Below are 22,043 nucleotides of genomic sequence, written 5' to 3'. Positions count from 1 at the left end.
TTCATGTAGCTATCCAGCACTCTGTCTCGATCATACGTCTCTGCATGGACTCTATACCTTTTGGGTCAGAGATGAAGTGACTGAAATAGCAGATTGCCTCCCTTGTGGACATGTCCAAGACCTGGCAGGCTAGTGGTGGCTCCTATACCTACAGCATGGTGTCTCATCACACATGTCTCAGACACGGTTGCTCCCCTCAGCTTCAGAAGGGGTTCTCATGAGTCATTTCGGACATTAGGTGAAGAGAAAAATGTGAAGGACAGAGCTCAGTGCGGACAAGGATGCCGTGAAATGGGTTCTCTACTACATTACTGGTAGGCATATAAATGTGTGTAAACCTTTTATGAGCTACTTGATGGCAGGTATCAACATTATTGTTAAAACACACCCTTTAACACAATATTTCCAATAATGAGGCTATGCCAAGGAAATAATTAAAAATATTTTAAAATGTTTTAGTTATATAGGCTCTCATCACAAGACTATTCCCATCAGTGAAACCTGAAAATAAAGGTACAACAGTAACTTATAGTTATGTATATCTACAAGAATAACTATCTTGCAGACGTTTTAAAGTGTGGTTATTAATACCAGGTGACAGCATGGGTTTCAAAGCAGGACAGAAATGACAGGAATGCTATAATTTTAACTATGTATAAAAATATATACAGAAAAATAACTAGTAAGGAACTCTGCCAGCATTGCAGCTGACTTATACTGTGGAATGATGGATGCTTTAAGCTACTATATTTAGTAGTATGTTGTGGTTCTGTTACTTCTACAATGAAAAACATTTAATAAAGGGAAAAACTAAAATGAAAATTTTGAATCTAGCTCTCCCAAGGTTTTAGAAACATGATAGGGTTGTCGTAGCTAAACAATACAAGAGGAAATAAGCAGCAAGGTGTGAAGAAATGAAGTGTGCTGTGTGCTGTGGTTGACAATGTGAGGAGGAAAGAAGTTAATACCACTTCACTGATGGATGCCTCTTGGTGCTTCTCATCATCCAGTCAGCAAACTTGCCACCAACATAGGAAAGTCCTGGGGGAGAAAAGCCTCCCTCAAGGTATCATTCTTGATTCATTTCTTTTATGCACATGAAGGTGTGAGAGTGTGGTACACAGTGAGGCCAGAGAAGGTTCTCAGCTATTGTGAGGACTGACTTGGTTGCTGTCATTTTCTACCAAAAGATATAGCACAACTGGCACCACTGTTCAAAGTAGTATTTCAGCTTTGCAATGAACCAAGTTATGGTTCTAGAAGAGAACTGGCTTCTGCTGAGTATGTTCTCCATGTGCTGCCTGTTTTAGAGGCACAGAACCCTTGGAGTTAGGTATAGCATTATTTCCATTTCACGAGTGAGGGAACCAAAGCTATGTTAGGTGCCCAAGGGGATGCCAAGTCAGAAGCAGAGTTGCCATGGACCTAGATCTGTCCAACCTCAGAATCTTTGCCTTTTCTCTCTGCCAAGCCAGCCCTGCACATCCACGACCGGGATCTCCTGAATGCCTCAGACAATGGTGCTCTGCCCCATCTCATTTCAGTTACTCTCTCCACCAGCTTGCACCAGGCAAGCCAAGCTTTCTCCAAAGGGACACGGCCCCTGCACCTAGCACAGTGCCGAGTAAGGTGTTGATTTATTGAATGCACTAATCCATACTTGCCACCATTCTTTCCTTCCTCCCATGAGGGTCTGAAAGAACACTGAATATAATAGGATGGTAGTACAACTTCATTCATTCACAGCCAGAGGTCTGCAGATTTAGCCAAGAAAGCTCCTAGAGCAAGTTGTGCAAGCTCAGTTCAGAGAGAAAACATTGCTTTGGGCCCAGGAAGCTATCTGCCTATTGATGCCTTAATAATAAAACCTGCCCATTTCTGTGGCCCACCTCTGTCCCCTACCCAACACGAAGTGCTCATCTACTTTCTTACAAACTCATGCTCTGAGATTCCTTGCCTTTGAAGCCCAGACCCAAAACATTTCCACTGAATAAACTTCACATTTGGGAGCTGGTGGTGGGTTCTGAAATGCCAGCGATAGTGAGTGTGTGGGGGCATTAACTGCCTAGGCCACAGCGGTAAACAAGAGAGATCTGGGGGTAAGAGTAGGATGGACATGGACAGCCCCTTCCTGACTCACTGTGCCTGTATTTGTGAGTGTGTGTGCAGAGGAGGGAGAAATGTGTGGAATGGCAAGGAACCAAAAGCCCTTCAATCAATACAATCACGCGCTGAGGAAGTAAAGAAAGGAGTTTTATGGGCTTGGCTGAAAGAGCTGCTGCAGCCACAGGAGAGCCCTTGGTTTCCTGTGGATGCAGCCCACTGCCCTCTTCCCTCCCTCTCTCTTTCCCTTCTGCCTCAGGGTCAGGGTCCAAGTCACCTCCAGTCTTCCCAGGAGTCCTTGGCCATAGAATTGGGTGAGATCAGATTGGGAAAGATGGTCTTTCTCGGTGTCGTCATGGCCATGTTCTTGATTCTATTCAGCTTGTCCCGGGCGTTTTGGCATTTTCTCAGGCAAGCCGCACACAGATCCTTCTCCTCCACCACATACAAGTTCTCCAGCCTCCTGATGGAGTCTATGAACGTTTCCGACTCCTCTGGCTTTGGAAAGGGGTTCCGCTTTATGTTGAGCTTTTTCAGCTTGGGGAGCTTAGAGATGCTCACGGGGATGTTGTTCAGTAGGTTGTCATGGAGCCCTACCTCATGGAGCTCCTTCAGGGCCCCCAGCGTGGTGGGCACACTGTCCAGGTGGTTCAAGCCTAGGTTCACAGTGCGGATGTTCTTTAGTTGCTTCAGCTCCACGGGCAGCCCGTTGCTGGTCAGCCGGTTGTTGCTGACGTTGAGGTAGAGCAGGCTGGTCATCTGGCCAATAGACTCAGGCAGCTTGTCTATGTAGTTGCTGTGCAGGTCCAGCCACCGGAGGTTCTGGAACTTGGAGATGGAGTCAGGGATCTTCCTGATCAGATTCCGGCTAAGGTCCAGCTCGTCCACATCGTTGAGGCGCAGAATACACTTGGGGAAAGTGGTAATTCCCATCTTGCTCAAGTCAAGGCGCTTTTTCCCATCAAAAGTGATTTTGATGCAATTCTTGGCCACCTTGAGGGTGATCTTCTTGCCCTTGGGGCCTTTCTCACCCTTAGCCATGTTCTTTTACTAAGGGAGTGTTAGAAGTTGGTTGTTCTGATTGGATAGTGACCAGTGTGAGGAAAAATCATGAAAAACTGCTGAAAGATAAGAAAACATCTGGTTAGGAGATACCAGAGGGCACTGGGCTCCCCCACGTCATGATGCTTTGCTCTCAGTGGTTTAAAAAGCAAGAAAGAGGATTGCAGAGAGAAGTCAGGGCAAAGTGGACCCAGCCCAGCCATAGATTGTCAGCAAACTATGTGCCTTCTTCAGACTTTGATTTTCTTGGATGTTAAAATAGGAGGTGTAGAGTCAGCCTGAAGGACACTAAATGTCCCTCTAGCTGTGCCATGCCCTGACTTATAAATCCTCTCCACTGTCCCAGACTGTCACGTACCCGCCACCCAGGGCCATGTGTGTGTGTGTGTTCTTGGATATCTGTCCCTTCCTAGACCCCTGCTTAAAGCTAGGATTTCCTTAAGTTATCATACAGGCTCTTGGGGAGGGACTGAGTTTTCAAGCCAACATAAGCCTGGATCTTAGAGAATAAGGTGGGTACTAAGACCGACTGCTCCCATCCCTCTTCTCCTCATGGACCCAGAGGAACTAGTGAGGCCTTGGCTACAGTGCAACAGTAGCCATGCGGAAAAGCCTGTTGCTCAGCCCAGGGGTATCAGGATGTGCTATTGCTGGGCCCAGCAGCACCACAGCTCCCCATCATGAGCACACAGGGGAATGAAGGGTGCTGGCAAAGCTCATGGAGAATGCTGCCTTTTCCATCTCCTGCCCCTTCTCTCCTCCTCTCACATCCTTCACACTGGACTTCAACTCCTCTGCACAGAAACTTGATAAATGGCCGTGACTGCCATAGTGCGGGGAAGCAGAATGTCAATATGATATGATGGGGATTCTGTCTTCTGCATGCTTGACTTAGAAGTCCAACTCAACTCTACTCACAATCTTCTTAAACTCTCTGTGCTTGTGTTTTCTTATTTGTGAAAACAGACGCCCTTACAGAGCTCTGAGGGAGCGTAAATTATCTACTATAAAGCACTTATAACAGTGCCTGGTGCAGAGTAATAGCTTGATTAATGTTAGTTATTAAAAATTGCTACACATATTGTTTCTAATCCTCAACAACAAGATCCACAGCATTACCCCTATTGTAGCGAGACCAAGGCTCAGAAGTGAGGAAGGTCTGCAGCCAGGAAGAGGATGCAACTCTTGTTCTGTTTGGTTCTGGGACCCCCTTTTCTTTTTAACAACTCAGTGCCTCCTGCTTGCTGATTTTTTTTTTTTCTTTTGGACCAAGATTTCCAAACCAGGCAGAAGTATGCCCTTGGGAGACACAAACTTGCATTGCCTCTGTTCCCTGCAGAGATGGGCAGGGAGAGGTGCTCTACAGTCTCTGTACTTCATCACCTATACCTTTTATTAGAACCCAAGTTGATATAGCACATGAATATTGAGCAATCAGGCTGCGTGGGGATATAGTTATATGTTTTCGTCACCCAGTGTCAAAGGGAAATGTGTGCAAGCCTGTCTCACACCTACTGTAAATCCCACTGTCACCACTCACAGCTGAAGGGTCAGAGGATCCTACCCTGTGAAAGGCCTGATGGATCACAGCCCCTTGGAATAGATGGTGGTCTCCACAGTAAACCAATGACAGTTCTTAGCTCTTGGCAGCATTGATGTTCATTTACACAGGCCTTGTAAGCTCACCCTAGTTTCTAAAAATGGTGGACTCCCTATTTTCAGGCATAATTGGCTGGTTTCCAGAGCCAGCACCATGTTCACCAATATGGAACTATCTATATCATTCAGCTCTGAGAAACCAGATGGGATAAAGCAGCTTAAAAAACAAAGTGGAATCCAAGTCCAGTTAAGATTGGGTATGCTCACTTGGTCCCACCAGACTCCTGAAAGCAAGTAAAGCCTAGGGCACAATGCACAGAGACACTCTGGGGACTCTGAGATAAGTGATATCAGGCAGATTGGAGAAGAAATCCACAATTCAAAGGGAAGACCAATCTGGCCGCAAGTTTCCTGAACTCCCTTTTCTCCCCTCAACCATTTCTCTTGTTTTGGACTCAAGGGCAGCCAAGAACATAAAACTTTGCACCAGATAAGGACAGGAAGATTTCTGATTTCCAACAAGAACCTCTCTTTCTGGTCCAAGGAACAGGAAATGGATTTTTAAGGGTCAGAGACAGTAAGGGAAATCTGTTTTGTGGTCTGTTTTTTGTTTGTTCGCTTGCTTGCTTCTCTCCTGTCTCATCCCAGGCCACCCTGTGTCCCTGGAGTCATCCAGGCAGGCACCTAGAAGTTGGAAGAAGAGAAGCATTGTCTTTGACTAAACTGTGGTCCTCAGAGCTGGGGAGCTTGCTTTGTTTTCTCTACCCTACTGCCACTTGGCCCTAGAGGCAGAAACAGTTGCAAGAAGTGTGCAACAGATTTAGAAAACAAAATCCAGCCAGAAGACCAAGAAGTGGGGGGAGAAGAGATGCTCCTGAGAGCCACAGAGTTCAGACAGATTGCAACAGGGAAGAAATTCAGGAAAAGTGATTCCGAAAGTTGTATAGCAACTCTGGACTTGCCCTGAGCTGCCTCTGTTTAAAGGCAGAGGTGATTTCTTCATTGAGTGATCAAAGAGTACGTTTACACAAACCTAAAGGGAATAGCCTACTATAGACCTGAGTGCTTTTTAAAAGTAAAAAGTCCTGCTTTAAAAGTGTGTGTGTGTGTGTATGTGTGTATGTGCATGTGTGTATATAGCCATGTGCTGCATAATGATGTTTTGGTCAATGACAGATTGCATATATGACAATTGTCCTGTAAGATGATGATACTATAATTTCACTTTACCTCTTCCAGGTTTAGATACATAAATACTTACCGTTGTGTTACAATTGCCTATAGTGTTTAGTACAGTAACACGCTGTACAGGTTTGTAGCCTGGAAGCAATAGACTAGACCACGTAGTCTACCTAGGTCTATAGTAGGCTATACCATCTAGGTTTGCACCCTTTGATGTTCACACAATGATGAAATCACCCAAGGATGCATTTCTCAGAAGGTATTCACATCAGGAAGTGACGCATGCCTCTATCTCTGCTGATACCTATACTTACACCTGTATCTCAGAAAGAGTGGAAAAACGGTTGTGGTACAGAAAAACATTTGAAGGAAAAATGGCTGAAAACTTCCAACAGTGATGAAAAACATAGAAATTACAAACACAGGAAGGAAGCTCAGCAAACTCCAAACAAGATAAAGAAATTCACACTCAAACACATAATCAACCTGCTCCAAATTAAAGAAAAAACATGAACGCTGTCAGAGAACAATGACACATCACCCACAGGGGAACAGCAATAGAAATGACTGCAGGTTTCTCATCAGAAACCACAGGGGCCAGAGGTGCTGGAAACATCTTTTTTAAAGTGCTGAAAGAAAAGTACTGTCAACCCAGACTGTGACAGTATGCTTTATAAATGAAGGCAAAATAAAGATATTATCAGATGAGTGAAAAATAAAAGTTTTTGCCACTAACTAAGCTGCTGTAAAAGAAATGCCCAAGGAAGTTCTTCAGGTGAAAGGGAAACTGTGCTAGAGAGGAACTCAGAACTTTTAGGATAAAGGAAGTGCAATGAAAATGCTAAATATCTGAGTAAATGTGGAGGATTTTTCTCTTCTAAATACCCCTAAAGTATGTATGTGATTGAAAGAAAAGTAACACTGTGTGATGCAGTTGTCAAAGTATGTAGATGTCATACATAAGACAACTACTACATAATGGGGAAGTTAACGAGACCTATATGGTGGTAAGGGTTTCACACTGCTTTTGAAGTGGTGAAAGATTAATTCTAAGTAGGCTGTAAAGTTAAATATGTGTATTTTAATCCTCAGAGCAATCACTAAGGCAATATATAAAAAGATATAGTAAATAGTAAAAAACTAAATATATAAATGCGAATAAAACCGAGTTTAAAAATTCAAATAATACAAAAGAAGGCAGGAAAAGGGAACAGAGGGGCAAACAGAAAACAACTATTAAAATGATAGACTGAAATCCAAACAAAGCAATACTTACATTAAATGAAAGTGACCTACATGCACCAATTAAAAGACACAATTATCAGGATAGATTACAAAATAGAAAGACCCAATTGTATGTTGTCTATAAAGAAAATATACTTTAAATAAGCAACAGTGAGTTGAACTAAAAGAATGTAAAAAGACATACCATGCAAACACTGAAGGAAGGATGTAGTGACTTTATTAATGTCAGATAAAGCATATTTCAGAATAAGAAAATTTACCTGAAGTAAGACCATTACTTATGAATAAAATGAGCATTTAACCAATAAGACAAAAAATCCTAAATGTGTATGTACCTAATAGCAGAGCTTCAATTTAAATGAAGCAAAGACATAAAATTGAAAGGAAGAATGGATAAATTTACCATTAGAATTGGAGACATCAATACTCGTCTCTCAGCAGTCAATAGAACAGGTAGAGAGAAAATCAGCAAGGAAAAGGTTTTCTCAACCTTGGCTCTATTGACATTTTAGACCAGATAATTATTTGTTGTCAGCAGGGGTGGGATGGCGACGGGGCTTGGGGGAAGACCTGTCTTGTGCACTGTAGAATGTTTAGCAGAGTAAGGCCAGAAGATTCTACCCACTGGTTGCCAGTAGCTGCCCACTAGTTGTAACAATCAATAATGTCTCTTGACATTGCCAAATGTCCACTGAGGAGCAAAATTGCCTGGATATGAGAATTGCTAGTATAGAATAACTCACTATTACCACCAACCAACTGAATCTGACATGTATAAAGCACTCTACCCAGCAAATGCAGAATACAAACTCTTTTCAAGTACATATGGAATATCCACTAATACAGACTATATTTTGGGTCATGAAAAAAGTCTTAACAAATTTAAAGAGTTGAAATTGTACAAAAAAGTATAAGGCGGTTCTTTGAAAAGATTAATGAAACAGACAGCCAGACTGACAATTTTTTAAAAAAGGAAAGAGAAGCCAAATTACAAATATCAGAAGTTAAAGGGAGGATTTACTAAATCCCACAGGCATTAAAGGGATAGTAAGAGAACAGTACAAACAACTCTAAAAAAAAAATTTAAAAAAAAAGGAACTTGGATAAGATCAACTAAAAATTACTAAATATTTGTGAAGGAATGAAAACCCAAATAGACCTCCATGTATTGAAGAAATGGAATTCATGGTTGAAAACCTTTCAAAAAAGAAAACCCGAAGCCCAGTGGTCTTATCGTTAAATTCTATCAAACATTTAAAGAAGACTGTCTTGGTCCACTCAGGATACTAAAACAAAGTACCATAGACTATTTGGCTTGTAAGCAACATAAATTTATTTCTCACTGTTCCAGAGGCTGGGAAGTCCAAATCAAGTCTTTGACAGATTTGCCATCTGGTGAGAGCATGTTACCTGGTTCATAGATGTTTTCTTGCTGTGTCCTCACATGGTAGAAAGAGAGCAAAACAATTATCTGGGGTCCCTTTTGGTAAGGGCATAAATCCATTTATGAAGTCTCCACCCTCATGATCTAATTTCCTCATGATCTAAATGCCTCACTTTCTGATACCATCACACTGGAGATTACAGTTTCAATACAGATTTTCGGGGGACACAAACATTCAATCAATTGCAAAGACATACTAGCAATTTGATATGATTTCTTTAAAAAAAAAATAGAGTAGAGAGCAATTCTCAACTTATCTCAACTTCTGATGTCAGCATTACCGTGATGCTAAAATCACACAAAAACAATATAAGAAAGAGATCTTCAGATCAATATTCTTCATGAACATAGTTACAAAAATCCTCAACATAGTATTAGCAAATTGAATTCAGTAACATGTAAAAAGAATATAAATGACAACCCAAAATTACTCAATACTTGGGAGTCAGGTAATGTAACATACCATATTAACAGACTAAAAAGAAAAAAAAGATCTTATCAATTGATGCAGAAAAAACATTTGACAAATTTAACATCTTCTAGTGATGAAAAACTCTCAGCAAACTGGTAACAAAAAGGCCCTTCCTTATCTGGCTAAAGGACATCCACAAAAAAGCTAGAGCTAATATCATACTTGGTGAAGGACTGAAGGTTCTCGTCTGAAGTTTGGGAATAAGACAAGACAGCACACTCTCACTATGTCTGTTCAATATTACTTTGGAAATTCTAACCAGTGTAAGAATGCAAAAAATAAAGGCATACAGACAGAAAAGAATGAAATAAAACTGTTCTTATGCACAGATGTCATGATTGTCCACATAGAGAATCCCACAGAATTTAAAAAACAGTCTTGGAACTAATAAATGAGTTTAGCAAGGTCATAGGATACAAGGTTAGCACACAAAACCCCCATTGCATTTCCATATACAAGCTATTAACGATTGGAAACTGAATTATGAAAAATAATAATGCTCCAAACAATAAAATACTTCTATATTTCACATAAGTAACCAAAATTTGCAGGATTTTTATAATGAAAATTATAAAATGCTGATGTAAGAAAGCAAAGAAGATCTAAATAAATGGAGAAACATACCATGCTCATGAATTGGATGACTTAATGTCAACTCTCCCCAAATTGGTCTAATCAAAATTACAGCAGGATTATTTACATATATGGATGAATAGATTTTAAAATTTATATGAAAGGAAAAGAAACTAGAAATGGAAAATAATTTTGAAAAAGAATAATAGAGTTGGAGGATTATGCGTCCCAATTTTAAAATTTACCATATAGTTACATCATGTGGTATTATTGGTGATGGGACAGGTAGATAGGTCAATGGAACAAAAAATAGAGTCCAGAAATAGATCTACACAAACATGGCCAAATGGTCAATTGATTTTTGACAAAAGGTCAAAGGATGTTCCATGGAGAAACAATGAACTCTTCAACAAATGGTGTTGAAATTGATTATTTATATGCAAAAAATTAAACCTTGGCCTAATTAACTCACATTAACTCAAAATGGATCATAGATTTGAATGTAAAATGTAAAACTATAAAACTTTGAAAAGAAAATGAAGGAGAAAATCTTCATGACTTTGAGTAAATGCAAAAGCACAATTTACAAAAGATGGTATTAACAAGTTGAACAAAATTAAGAGCTCTGTGAAAAAAAATGTTGAGCATGAAAAGACAAGCTACAGACTGGAAGAAAACAGTGCAAATCATATATATCACAGATATCTGGTATCCAAAATCTATAAAGATCTTTTCAACTTAACAGTAAGAAAGCAAGCAATACATTTTTTTTAACATCCAGAAGATTTAAAGACACATTTCAATATAGAAATGTACAAACACAAAAATCGATAGTGCAAAGTTTTGGCAAGGAGATACTGTAACTAGAGTTCTAATTCCTTGCTGATGGGAATGCAAAATGGTACAGCTTCTTGGAAAACACTTTGGAAATTTCTTACAAAACCATATAGTTATTATATCATCTGGCATTTCCCTGACTAAGTATTTACCCTAGAAAAGTAAAATTCCATGTTCACACTGAAACCTGTTCACATGTGTTTATAGATGCTCTATTCATAATTGTCCCAAACAGAAAAATAATAAATGTCCTTCAATGGGTAGATTCCTAATACTGTACAGTAGTCCCCCTTATGTGCTGTTTCCATTTCCACATTTTTAGTTCCCCAGATTGGAAATATTAAATGGAAAACCCCAGAAATAAGAAATTCATACATTTTGAATTGCTCACTGTTCTGAGTAGTATGAGGAAATCTCAGGCTATCCTGCTACATCCCACCCAGACTTGAATCATCTCTTTTTCCAGTGGATTCACTCTGTAAATGCTAGCTGCCTGTTCATCACTCAGTAGCTGTCCTAGTAGTGAGTAGTGATGCTGGTAGCTCAGATATGCCAAAGAGAGAGAAGCCTTAAAGTGCTTCCTTTAAGTGAAAAGGTGAAAGTTCTTGACTTGGGGAAAAAAACAAATCATATGCTGAGGCTGCTAACATCTACAGCAAGAATGAATCTTCTATCTGTGAAGTTGAGAACAGTATATTGTTGAAATTGTTCTATTTTATGATGAATTATCATTGTTCATCTCTTACGGTGCCTAACTCATAAATTAAACTTTATCATAGTTTTCCTATAGGAAAAACATAGTATACTATAGTGGTTTCAGGTATTCAATGGGGGTCTTAGAACATATAACCTGCAGGTAAGCGAGGACTGTGGTAATGGAATACTACTAAACACAAAGTCTACTGATACATGCAACCACTTGGATGAACCCTAAAGTATTTTGCCTAAGGAAAAAAGTCTCAAAAGTCTACATGAATGGAATGATTCCATTTATGTGACCTTCTGAAAAAGCCATAACTTTAGGTGCAGAACAAATCTGTGGTTGCAGGGATTAGGGGTTGGGGAAAGGCTTGACTAGAAGTGAAAGGCACAAGTGAGTTTTCTGGGTTGGTGTCACTGCCTGCACCCCCACAGTGATGGTGGTTACATGAATCTGTACATCTGTTAAAGCTTAGAGAACTGTGCCCAAAGAGGCAATATTACTGTGTCTACACAGTAAACTGTTTTTAAAAAAACTTTACAAAATGGTTGGGACTCCATATTCTACTTCTGTTCCTCTCACTGTGCCTGCTGGCTCGTCCTACGTTGGAAGTCTGTGATTTTGTTACGGCCCCACACAACCCAGTTCTGCCCCGGAAAAGGCATCCAAATAGGTACTATCTGGGCACCACTGTGGTCCAATGTGTATGTCTCCCTGGTGTATGCACCAGGGGAATGTGTTCCACAGGGAACAGCTGTTCACAAGCTGGCATGTCAGAAAAACTGTCTGCTGTGCTTGAGTTGAAATCTTCATTAAAAAGAGATGAATTGAGATCAGGGAAGTCTATGCACTTATCTGATGTTTATCAATGGCTTCTCCTCATGGTAGATTTGCCAGATTTAGCAAATAAATTTGCAGAATCCCCAGTAAAATTTGAGCTTCAGATAAACAACAAATAGTTTTAGTATATATATATGTATGTCCCAATAATTGCATAGTTCTGTATTTTATTTGGCAACCCTATCCCATGGGCCTAAACAATCAGTAAATTTTCATTTCTCTGTGGTCGTTATTAGTCCTTTGGGACTGATTTAAGCTAAGTCCATGTGCTTACTCAAGCATTCATTCATTTGTTCACTCACTGTATGAGCATATTGAGTGCCTACCATTTATCAAGCCTCTGAGCAACACAGATAAACAGTAAACAGGCCCGGTCCTCAAGTTGAAATAGTTCAAATCTAGATCCTCCCTGATTCTGGCCACCAGAATCCCCTAAACACTGAAAACCTGGGCTGCCTTTTGGTTTTCTTCTACTATGTAAGATAAAATTCAGCTCAGGGAGTCCAAACACACTGAGCATGGGTTAGAAAGAATCCTGGACAGGAAGGGGTGTTTCCAGCAAACGGGAGATCCAGCCAGTTGGGCCCAGCTGTGCCTGCTGCCCACAGCCCACCCACACTGTGAGAAGAAGCCCTCCCAGCTCTGATGAATGGTGATGAGCAGCGCGGAGCTGGCTGCAGAGAACTCCTCCATTAAGGAGCCTCTCTCCAAAGGGCCCTTTGGCTCCAAGCCTGCCCATTAATCACCTCAAGGTGAAGTGAGGGCTGGCTGGGATAATGTACTTCACCTCCCCAGGGAGTCTGGGTCCCTAGGCAGCCCTGGGGCCAGATGGGGCATGGTGAACTTCCACCCTCTCTGCTCTTCTCCCTGGGGCCACCCGACCCTGGCAGGGACCCTTGCTCTCAGTTATAGAAGGCGGAGTGTGTTGTGTGGCTCAGGGTCCATCCTGACCCCCTAAGCTGCCCAGTACCACTAGAAGCAGACCCAGTGCCAGAAGCCCCATCTCAGAGCCCCCAGAGACCAGGGATGTGCCTTGTGTTATCCAACTCTATGTAGCCACTTCCTGCCCAGGGTAAGAGTTGGCAAAAGAAGGGAGAAACAGATGATCTTTTGATCATCTGTTTCAAACTGGCTAGATGGCCTATTATCATTTCATAGAATTCTTGAAATGTCAGAGTGGGATCAAGCCACACAAGGGAAGCCGATAGTTATAGAGAGAAAGATGTAAGTGGATAAGCAGATAGATGGGTGAATAGACAGATGAATGGATGTATTTATGTGTGGTTTGATGGATAATAGATTTCATTCCACATGAACAGCTTGGCAGCTCAAATATAAGAGGTTTCTAAATGTACTGTGTCTTTTTGTTCTTGTACAATTGGTTTTTATACTTTGGAAAAAGTGGACCAGTTGGTTTGACTTTAATTTCTAATTAATTTTTTCTCTCTAGTCATTGTGAATCAAACAGCATGGTGGGACACCCCATGGATATCTAAATTAAAAAAGTAATGGCAACCAATATATTAATGTCATCCAAATATTTGCAAACATTTCCAGTTGTAAGACCCTTGTCATTATGATACTAGAATTTGTCTGGTGCTTCACACTCACGTATCTTTGACTACAATTTTAAGTAAGGCTGACTTTGTTTCTATATATCTGACATCCCTAAATAGCTTGCTAACACAATCTCACAATAATAATTTCATTCTTTCAACTGACCCGTTGAGATACAGGATAGACACATGGTACTGAAACCCCCAAAGACACTGACGTTTCACAGCCAGTGTTTGGGACTAGCTTTCTAGGAAGTTTCATGTCATGTGGATGAGAAATATCTTTTGCTTGTGGGTCATCTCTTAAGAGGAAATGATACAAACTTCCCTCAACAACTCACTCATTCAAAAGTAACTGCATTTGTCCTCTCTCCCGACCCTTATATTTACTGGGCAGGTAACAGGCCAGCTCACGTAACTGTGACCTCCTGAGTAGCTTCAGATCACTCTCTGTGTCCTCTGCCCCTTCCCAGAATGATCATGCTCCCTCTAAAGAGAGGCGGAGCTGTATCTTCACAGATGAAATCCATGGGAAGTGGAGACCTGAACTGTCATTCTGGGTCCTGTGTCTCTAATGGGTGTGTTGGGAATCTCTGGGCAGGCCTCTGAAATCAGCACAAACTTTTGACTCGGGCATAGCTTGGAGAATTACCCCTTGTCCAAAGATCATTCTGGGCCAGAAACTGTGTACTATGCTACTTGCTCTGCAGTGTTACCTGGATTTAGGAATATAGCTTCCTTGGGGGTATAAACATAAAATGTTTTTGTTTTTTCCACTAACTGCCCCAATGTGAGCCCTGCTTCCCTGTGGGCAGAAGGACAGATTGCTAGAAAGGGACAGATTAGAGGTACAGAGATGACAGTGCAGCTCACAGCAATAGCTCCACCACACTCTGGGCAGAGCTGATGGAGGGATGATGGCAGGAGAGATGCAGAAGCAGGGGCTGGAATCTTACAGGGACTCCACGGTTTGGGGGGACTTCTGACATCAATTTTGGAAATACTGCCAATGTCAAGAGCCCCTCTCTATCATTCACTCATGGTATCAAAGTAATTGCCTCAAACATGCTGCTGGGCCCTTCATGTATGTTTAATCTCCAGAGCAACTATGCAAAATATCAACCTTATTTTTACAATAAGAGAATTGAGATCAGAGAAGTTAAGTGACTTCCCCAAGGTCACACAGGCAGCAAAGAGTACAGTCAAAGTCAAACCTTGATGTGTCTGATACGCAAGCTGGTGTACAATCTTTCTATACACAGTGCCACCTCTCTCTCTCCTCCCTCTGTTGCCTGTGCTCCAGCAGTAGCAAATGCCTCATCCTGGGGGTACATTGCTGGCCCCCACTGCCTCCAAGGGGAGGAAGCCATCCTGGAATCCTATGACTCTCAGGCTGAAAGCCACACCCACTTCTGCATAGGAGATTAAGGAAGGCCACTGGCCCCCCATGGCCCCAGGCCTCAGGAAGGGTGTTCCTGTTTTGCTGGAATCTCTGACATTGGAACCAAGGAATGTCAGAGTCCCCAGAACTCTGGGTGATGAGACACTTGCTCAAGTCCATTCTAATTTGGCATGGATTGGCCTGGGAACTGCAATGTCACCCCCTAGAGAGTCTGCTAAATGAAGAATGGTGTGCACTCTGGCTCAAGCAGCCAGCCAACTCAACAGAGTGAGGAGACAGAGAAGCAGCCTTAGCCAAAATCCCTGCAGAGGTTCAGTAATGCAGATGTTCCACTGGCCTTTTGGAGGAACTGACCACAGGCAAATAAGGTCCCTGAAGAAATCGCTTCAGTGTGACCCATTGCCTGCTCACTTCACTGTCCAGGGGCCCATATGCAGGATATTCATTTTCATAGATATACCATATATATGTGGGTATATATCTAAATATTTACAAAGAGTATGAATGTTACTGATATTTTAATGGCATTAATAGAGTCATTTAACTGTAAGAGCTTAGCAATTGACAATGAAAGAGAGAAAGAGAAACGGTTTATGGGGCACGCATAATGCCACGAGCCAGTTCACTTCATAGGCATGTGTCCCCAAGTGGGTGGCAATGGAGGCAGAACCTGGCTGTTTCTCAGTTCCTCCAGTCCCTGCAGGCCCAATGCAGTGTGAACGCCTTGCCACATGGAGTGTGAGTCAAGAGTGCAAAGACACAGTATTTTCATGTAGCATCGCCCAGGGACATCAGTCAACTGCATTCCCTGGTACTCACCAGAGAGGCAGTGACCTCTTTGCCCTGGAGGGCTGCAGGCTGCTGTAGTGCCCCTGTATCAGGGGTGGCTGTATGCAGACCACCAGAAGTTTGATTTTTACCATGTGAGCTCACTTGAAAGTCTAACCTCTCATAAGGTACTTCTGCTATTGCCAAACAGCGGCTGTCTCTATGTGCTGGTCAAATGATGCTCCCCAGCACCCTCCCCGCTGCCTCTACACATCACACATCCTCAGAACCACGCTAAGAGGTACATCATGCCTGTGTCTTCATAAAGTGACCTCTCCTTTGCCATTTCAGTCATCCGTACCGCTCTCCTTTGTGGTAGGAATATTGCTCCTATTCTGGGTGGTGTGGGGAGGGAAGTTGTATGAGGAGTTTGTCCAGCTCACACAGCCACCTTATTCCAGCACTTCTGTGGGGTATGTTCTTCCCATTACAACAAAACTTCCATCCCCATGCCTATAAAGTAGCAAATGGAGTGTCTGTATAAAAATTTCTCAGGTTCACTTCATTTGGCAATCATCTGGTTAATTTGATCAACCCAGCTCTAAGTGTCTTACTGGGATATTATGCATTTATAGCTTTGTCTGCCCCTAGTATTATTTACTTCTCTATCCTTAGCACCAGCGTGGCTCTGCACATGTGCTGCCTGGAAAGCCGTTAGCTGTCAAACTGCCCCCTTTCCCCTAGCGGATAATAAGAAATCAACTTTTATTTGGAGCAAAAGTTCCCAGGAGGTCACATGGCCCAATAACAAAAGATTATGATTTCTTATTGGTTTAATAGCATCTATTTTGTAATTCTGGATGTACTCTGTTTTAATTGGATTTGTTAAAGGAACAAAAGGGAATAGGTGGCTTACAATTAAAATAAAATATTAAGATGATTAGTGTAACAGACTAGAAATGCCTTGTTCATCCACCCTACGTTCAAAACACACAGACCAACCTCAACAGAAGCAAAAGTCAAAGAACCAAAGGCAGACCTGGCCCCTTTGAAGCCCATGAGGTGAGCAGTGATTCCATTCCACCCAATGTGCTTTAAGCGCTGCCATTGCCAGACAGGTGTTACTCTCTTTTCTCCTCACAGCTCCTCTCCTCCCGCAGATTAGGAAACTGGGCCTCAGAGAAGCAGCTTGGCAGGGGAAATGTGCCAGGGCTTTGGCTGTGGTGGGTGTGCCCAGCCCCCCGTTTACCTTTCCCATAACCCTGGATGGTCTCCTGAATCCCACAGGCTTCAGCCTGAACTCCTATAAAGAGGATGTAAAAGTGGCTGCTTCCCCAAGGTCAGGGGAGGGCAATGCACGGCCCTTGGAGGCTTTGGTTTTGACGTGTGTGTGTGTTTGTGTGTGTGTGTGTGTGTGTGTTGGCGGGGGTTGGCACAGGAGGCAGCAGCATGGATGGGACCACACGACTGACCAACTGGGGAGCCCGGACTCCACGTGCCAGCCCAGTAGAAACCCCATTCAGACCCTGCAGCCCAGTGTCCTTATGGACCGTGACCCCCGGCTCCCTGAGTGCAGGCTTCAGTTAATTTGTCCTGGGGGGCCAAGAGGACACATTGCTCCTTTGAGCTGCACGGGCCCCCTCGTATCATGCTGGGGCATCTCCTCACGTGGAATTCTTTCTGCACTGCACACCCTCTAGTTCTGGTGAGAGCCCACTGGCGACACAGCCCAGAGTCCACTGTAGCACCCTGTCTGCTGCAGGACAGCTCGCAGCTCTGCGGCAGCTTTGCTGACCACCTACCACCTGGGAAGGTGTGAAATGACAGCGAAGGAGAATGCTGAGGGTCAACTCTAAGGACACAGTTGAACTTCCCATGGTCCTTTGAAGTCATTCACTCATCAACAGTATTTGTTGAAAACCTGCTATGAACGAGGCACTGTTCCAGGCAGCAAACAAAGTGAACGTCCTGCTCACATTCTAGAAGAAGAATCAAGCAAAAATAAGATGATGGATGTTAGAAAGAGTCAGGATAGGCCAAGCGTGGTGGCTCATGCTTGTAATCCCAGCACTTTGGGAGGCCAAGGCGGGCAGATCACAAGGTCAGGAGATCGAGACCACGGTGAAACCCCATCTCTACTAAAAATACAAAAAAAATTAGCCGGGCTTGGTGTCAGGCGCCTGTAGTCCCAGCTACTCGGAGAGGCTGAGGCAGGAGAATGGCATGAACCCGGGAGGCAGAGCTTGCAGTGAGCGGAGATCACGCCACTGCACTCCAGCCTGGGCAACAGAGCAAGACTCCATCTCAAAAAAAAAAAAAAAAAAAGAAAAGAAAGAGTCGGGATAGAGACATAGAGTAGAAGAGAAGACTTGGAAGATGTGCTTTTTTAGAAAGGGGAGGCCAGGAGGGCCCTCTTTGGGGCCTGAGCAGATGATACCTGAGCAGAGATCAGAGAAAGTGAGAATTCAGGCAGAGGATTTCAGATGGAGGAAACATCCAGTGGAAAGGCCTCATTGCAGAGAGGAGGGGATGGACAACAAGAGGAAGGAGAGGAGGAGGACAGAGGAAGAAAGAAGGAAGGAGGAAAGGAAGGGAGGGTGGGAGGAGGCACAATAAAAGGTAAGTAAATAAACAGGAGAAACCCAGCCCTGAGGCTGGTACCAGGCATGGGGTTGCACTGGACTGATCTCGTAGCCTCTGGGCTCCAGCAGGAAGCTACCATGTCCTGGACCCCATACTCCAGGCCAGTGAGTGTAGGCATCAGGGGGCAGTGGAAATAGCCCAGGCATGGGAGGGAGTTGATTGAGTGGGTTAGAGGCTGCCTCTGTCATGCGCCCCCTGAGGGCCATGGCCAAGCCCCTTGCTCCTCCTCTCTGCCTACACTCATCGTGCTGGTCTATACTCACTGCCTTGCGGTGAGCCCACCTAGTCTCATTGCTTTGAATATGATCTATACACTAACAATTCCCCAGTGTTTGGTTCTTGCCTGGACCTTGCTCCCCAATTCTGGACTCACTTAGCCTACTGCTTACTTAGCATTTCTCCTTGGATGATTTTAAGCATCTCAAACCCTGCCTGTCCCAAACCCAGCTCCCAGCCAGCTGCTCCACCACAGCCTCTTCCAGCTGGGCTGACAGCCTTGGCCTCCTGTGGACACTCAGGGCCCAAACTGTGGCATCAGACTCGACACCTCTTCTTCCATCCACCCCCAATTAATAATGCAGACTGACCTTCCCCCACACACTGATGCCCCTTATTTCTCTGCACTTCCCCTCCATAGCATCTGGCATCTAAATGTAGTTTATGATGCATTACTTGTTAATCTTGCATTTACTATCTATCTCTCGTTCTCCTCCCCCACCTACCCCAGGACACATGGCCTGTCTTGTCCACTTGTCCATCTCAGTTCCTAGCACAGAGTAGGCCCTTGGTCAATACTAGTTTAATAGACACATTCTAGGTGCTTCCAAGGTCAATCCCGATTCCCATGCCCTCAGAAAGGGTCTGAGCTCTCAGCTTTGTCCCAGATTCATAGCTGAGAGTCAGCTGCTGCATAATCAACTTGACTCACTGTTTTTACATGTACTGTTAAAGGAGTTCCAGTACATGAATACGTTTTAAGGGAGAGGTCCCTCGGGAAAACTCAGGTTGTCATTTGCACACAAAATATTCGTTGGTCACTGAGTGTGTACCCTCTTGGAGACAGGGATGCTTTCCAAATAGACGCAGATGATGGCATGATGGATTGTTTGACCATGAGAACAAGTGCACTAGGGGGCTGGAGAGTGGTCAGTAGCATCGCACTTGAAGCCACCTTAACTGGGTTAGGCCAAGGGGAGAAGGATGGGAGCCAAGGCAAAGAGACGAGATGAAGCAAGGAAACAGCTGGTACTCTGAGAAGAGGTGGGACCAGGCTATGGAGAACACATAGAGGACACTTCTAAGAATCTCCCTTCAGGAAATAAGAATAAGACTTTTGATAGAAACATGCTTATGATGGTGCCATTTAAAATAGTAAAAAAAATTAGAAACAACCCAAATATCTAATAATAGACAAGTGATGAAATAATTACCGTGTAATCATAGAATGAAATAAATAATAAACAGAAACTAAAACAAAACAAAACATTATTTTCCAAAAGTGTCAAAAGGCAAAATGCTGAAGATGTCATGTTAGTGAAAAAACATCTGTCCGTGTGAGCCCTGTGTTCTCCGGCGCACATGCACCCCCACACCCAGAAAAGAGGAGAGAAAGAGCGCCAAGAATATCAGCAACACTGCTCTCTGGAGGTGATGGTCCTGGGCTCTTTTTACTTTTCTTCTTATACGTCTACATAGTTTTTAAATGCTCTGCAACAGATATAAAATCTGTTTCTAACCAGAAAAGAAAGTTACAAACACACATTCACACACATGCATGCACACTCACACTCCAAACACACACACACACACACACACACACGATTCTGTTTCCTTTCCTATTACCTGAATTCAGGAGAGGACAGCATGGTGGTGGGGGTTATTCACTGGAGCTGGATTTGCCTGGGGCAGTTGCAGATAAAGGATACCTGAGAGGTGTCCCTACCTCTGCAGACACAGGAATTGGGCAGCAGGTTGACAGTCTGGTTGTCTGAGGCAGCCAGTGCTGTCCTAGGTCATCTGTGGGCACTTTATGCTGTCACAGAGTGGAATGCAAGAGGTGGCCACTGAGAGTGGGGGAGGAGCAGGCAGCCCAGGGCAGCTGTTCCTGTTTCGCTCCAGAGATACTCTATCAGGGACAGCCCACCCTCAGCCAGCCATGGAGGGCTGTGCTATAAACAACACGTGGCCTCTTATGAGTGGGTGGCCCGCATTATGGTGCAATGTAGGGAGGAAACGTCAAGCAGAAGCTGTACTTTCTCCCTGCAACCTCCAACCAGAGGTGAAGAACTGTGGGAAGACTGGCCTACTTTTTGAAAGAATGCTTCAGATTAGTGGAGAAAAAGGGTAGTTTGGGCTCACTGCTTGCATGGAAGACCCTTGTCTTTCAGAAAATGCTGCAACGTCTAATCTTAAATTTCTTCTGCAGAAACTTTTCCTAAATTCAGATTTCCTTTTCCTCCTTGAATCTTTATCAGGTTTATTTGAAATCATGACTGAAGCACTTGACATTGCCCCCAATAAGAGAGATAGCTTTCCTTAGGACTTTGTGCAAACAGACATAACTATTGCCAGGAGAGCTGAGAATGATGTGGTCAGGACAGGGAAGCACCCTGGCAGCTTCCAGATAGGATGGCCACCCACACATTAGTCATGCCAGCTATCCCTTTTTTTCCTGCTGTGCTTGAAAAGGCAGGTGGGTAGGCTGCAGGGAGCATAGGAGCTGTGAGGCAAATAGAAGTGAGCCCCGCTCCCCTTCATTGCCAACCCAGGTTTAGTCCCGTAACATGCCTAAGCCCAGTTTATTGCTCTGCAAAATGGATTGGTCAATTGCTCGTTGTTTGAAGAGCGAATGAGGTGATAAAAATGTTAGGTGACCAGTGTTCAGTGAGCACTCAATAAACAGTCATCTGGCTTCTACCACCAGAGGTGGATGCTAGTGGGGAATGCTGGTGGAGTCACCAGACTGCACCGTCTCCATCACCTCCCTCAAACCAGCTGCTCTGGGCCGCTCCCCGCTGGTCAGGAATCTCAGATGGAGGAGTTGGAGAACAATCTTTGCTGATTCCCAAATATGAAATCTTTGCAACCTTTCAAGCACTGACAAATTATTAATAATAACATTACTAGTGATTACAGAAAAAGAAATATAATAATAGCTACTTACAGATATAATTATCCCTATACTCACTTTTAATCTCTAGAGCTGGCTAGAGTCCAGTCTCCCCATTCATTTGTCTGTCCAGCAATTCCTACTGGAGTTGTACTATGGGTCAGGTCAGTGGATATGCAGTGAGCAAGGCTATACCTTTGTGTTTGTCATGAAGCTACCATTTCAAGAGACAGCAAATAAAGCAAAACAAAGAAAAAGAGGGAGACAGAGAAAAAAAAGAGGGAGAGAGAAAAAAAAACAAGGAGCATTGCAGTTGGTGTAAATGCTCTGCAAATAATAATAGCTGATGATGTGACAGAGAATGCTGAAGTCAGACAGGGCATATTGGTGGGGATGTTGCTAACTCAGACTGAGGTGGGTGAGGAGGTCCTTTCTGAGAAGGTGACATCTGAGCTGTAACTAGAATACTAAGTAGAAGCCACACTGAAGGATTTTGGAAAGAATTGAC

At 43.3% G+C, this 22,043-nt stretch overlaps 2 protein-coding genes across 15 annotated transcripts in view; one reads left to right on the top strand and one right to left on the bottom strand.

Moving 5' to 3' along the window:
• Nucleotides 1-22,043, top strand: part of WDFY4 (WDFY family member 4) — a 295,757-nt gene that overhangs the window by 224,041 nt on the left and 49,673 nt on the right. The gene's annotated exons all lie outside the window — the stretch shown is intronic.
• The window catches only part of LRRC18 (leucine rich repeat containing 18), a 30,574-nt gene that overhangs the window by 1,525 nt on the left and 7,006 nt on the right, over nt 1-22,043 (bottom strand). Inside the window, exons 1-2 of one of the 6 annotated variants that reach the window (XM_050805492.1) lie at nt 21,614-21,955; nt 2,381-3,224 (exon numbers count right to left, since the gene is read on the bottom strand). The exons of 1 other annotated variant lie outside the window; for it this stretch is intronic. In XM_050805492.1, coding sequence (XP_050661449.1) covers nt 2,381-3,144 — 764 coding nt within the window. In that variant the 5' untranslated portion in view covers nt 3,145-3,224; nt 21,614-21,955. Of the gene's footprint in view, nt 1-2,380; nt 3,225-20,268; nt 20,890-21,613; nt 21,956-22,043 lie in introns of those variants that run through there. 4 more of the 6 variants (XM_050805490.1, XM_050805493.1, XM_050805489.1 and 1 more) reach the window with 4 other exon arrangements.

This window comes from Macaca thibetana, chromosome 9 (assembly GCF_024542745.1).
Source record: "Macaca thibetana thibetana isolate TM-01 chromosome 9, ASM2454274v1, whole genome shotgun sequence".
NCBI lineage: Eukaryota > Metazoa > Chordata > Mammalia > Primates > Cercopithecidae > Macaca > Macaca thibetana.
The sequence above is the reverse complement of the archived record's forward strand: the minus strand, read 5'-3'. Positions and strand labels throughout refer to the sequence as shown.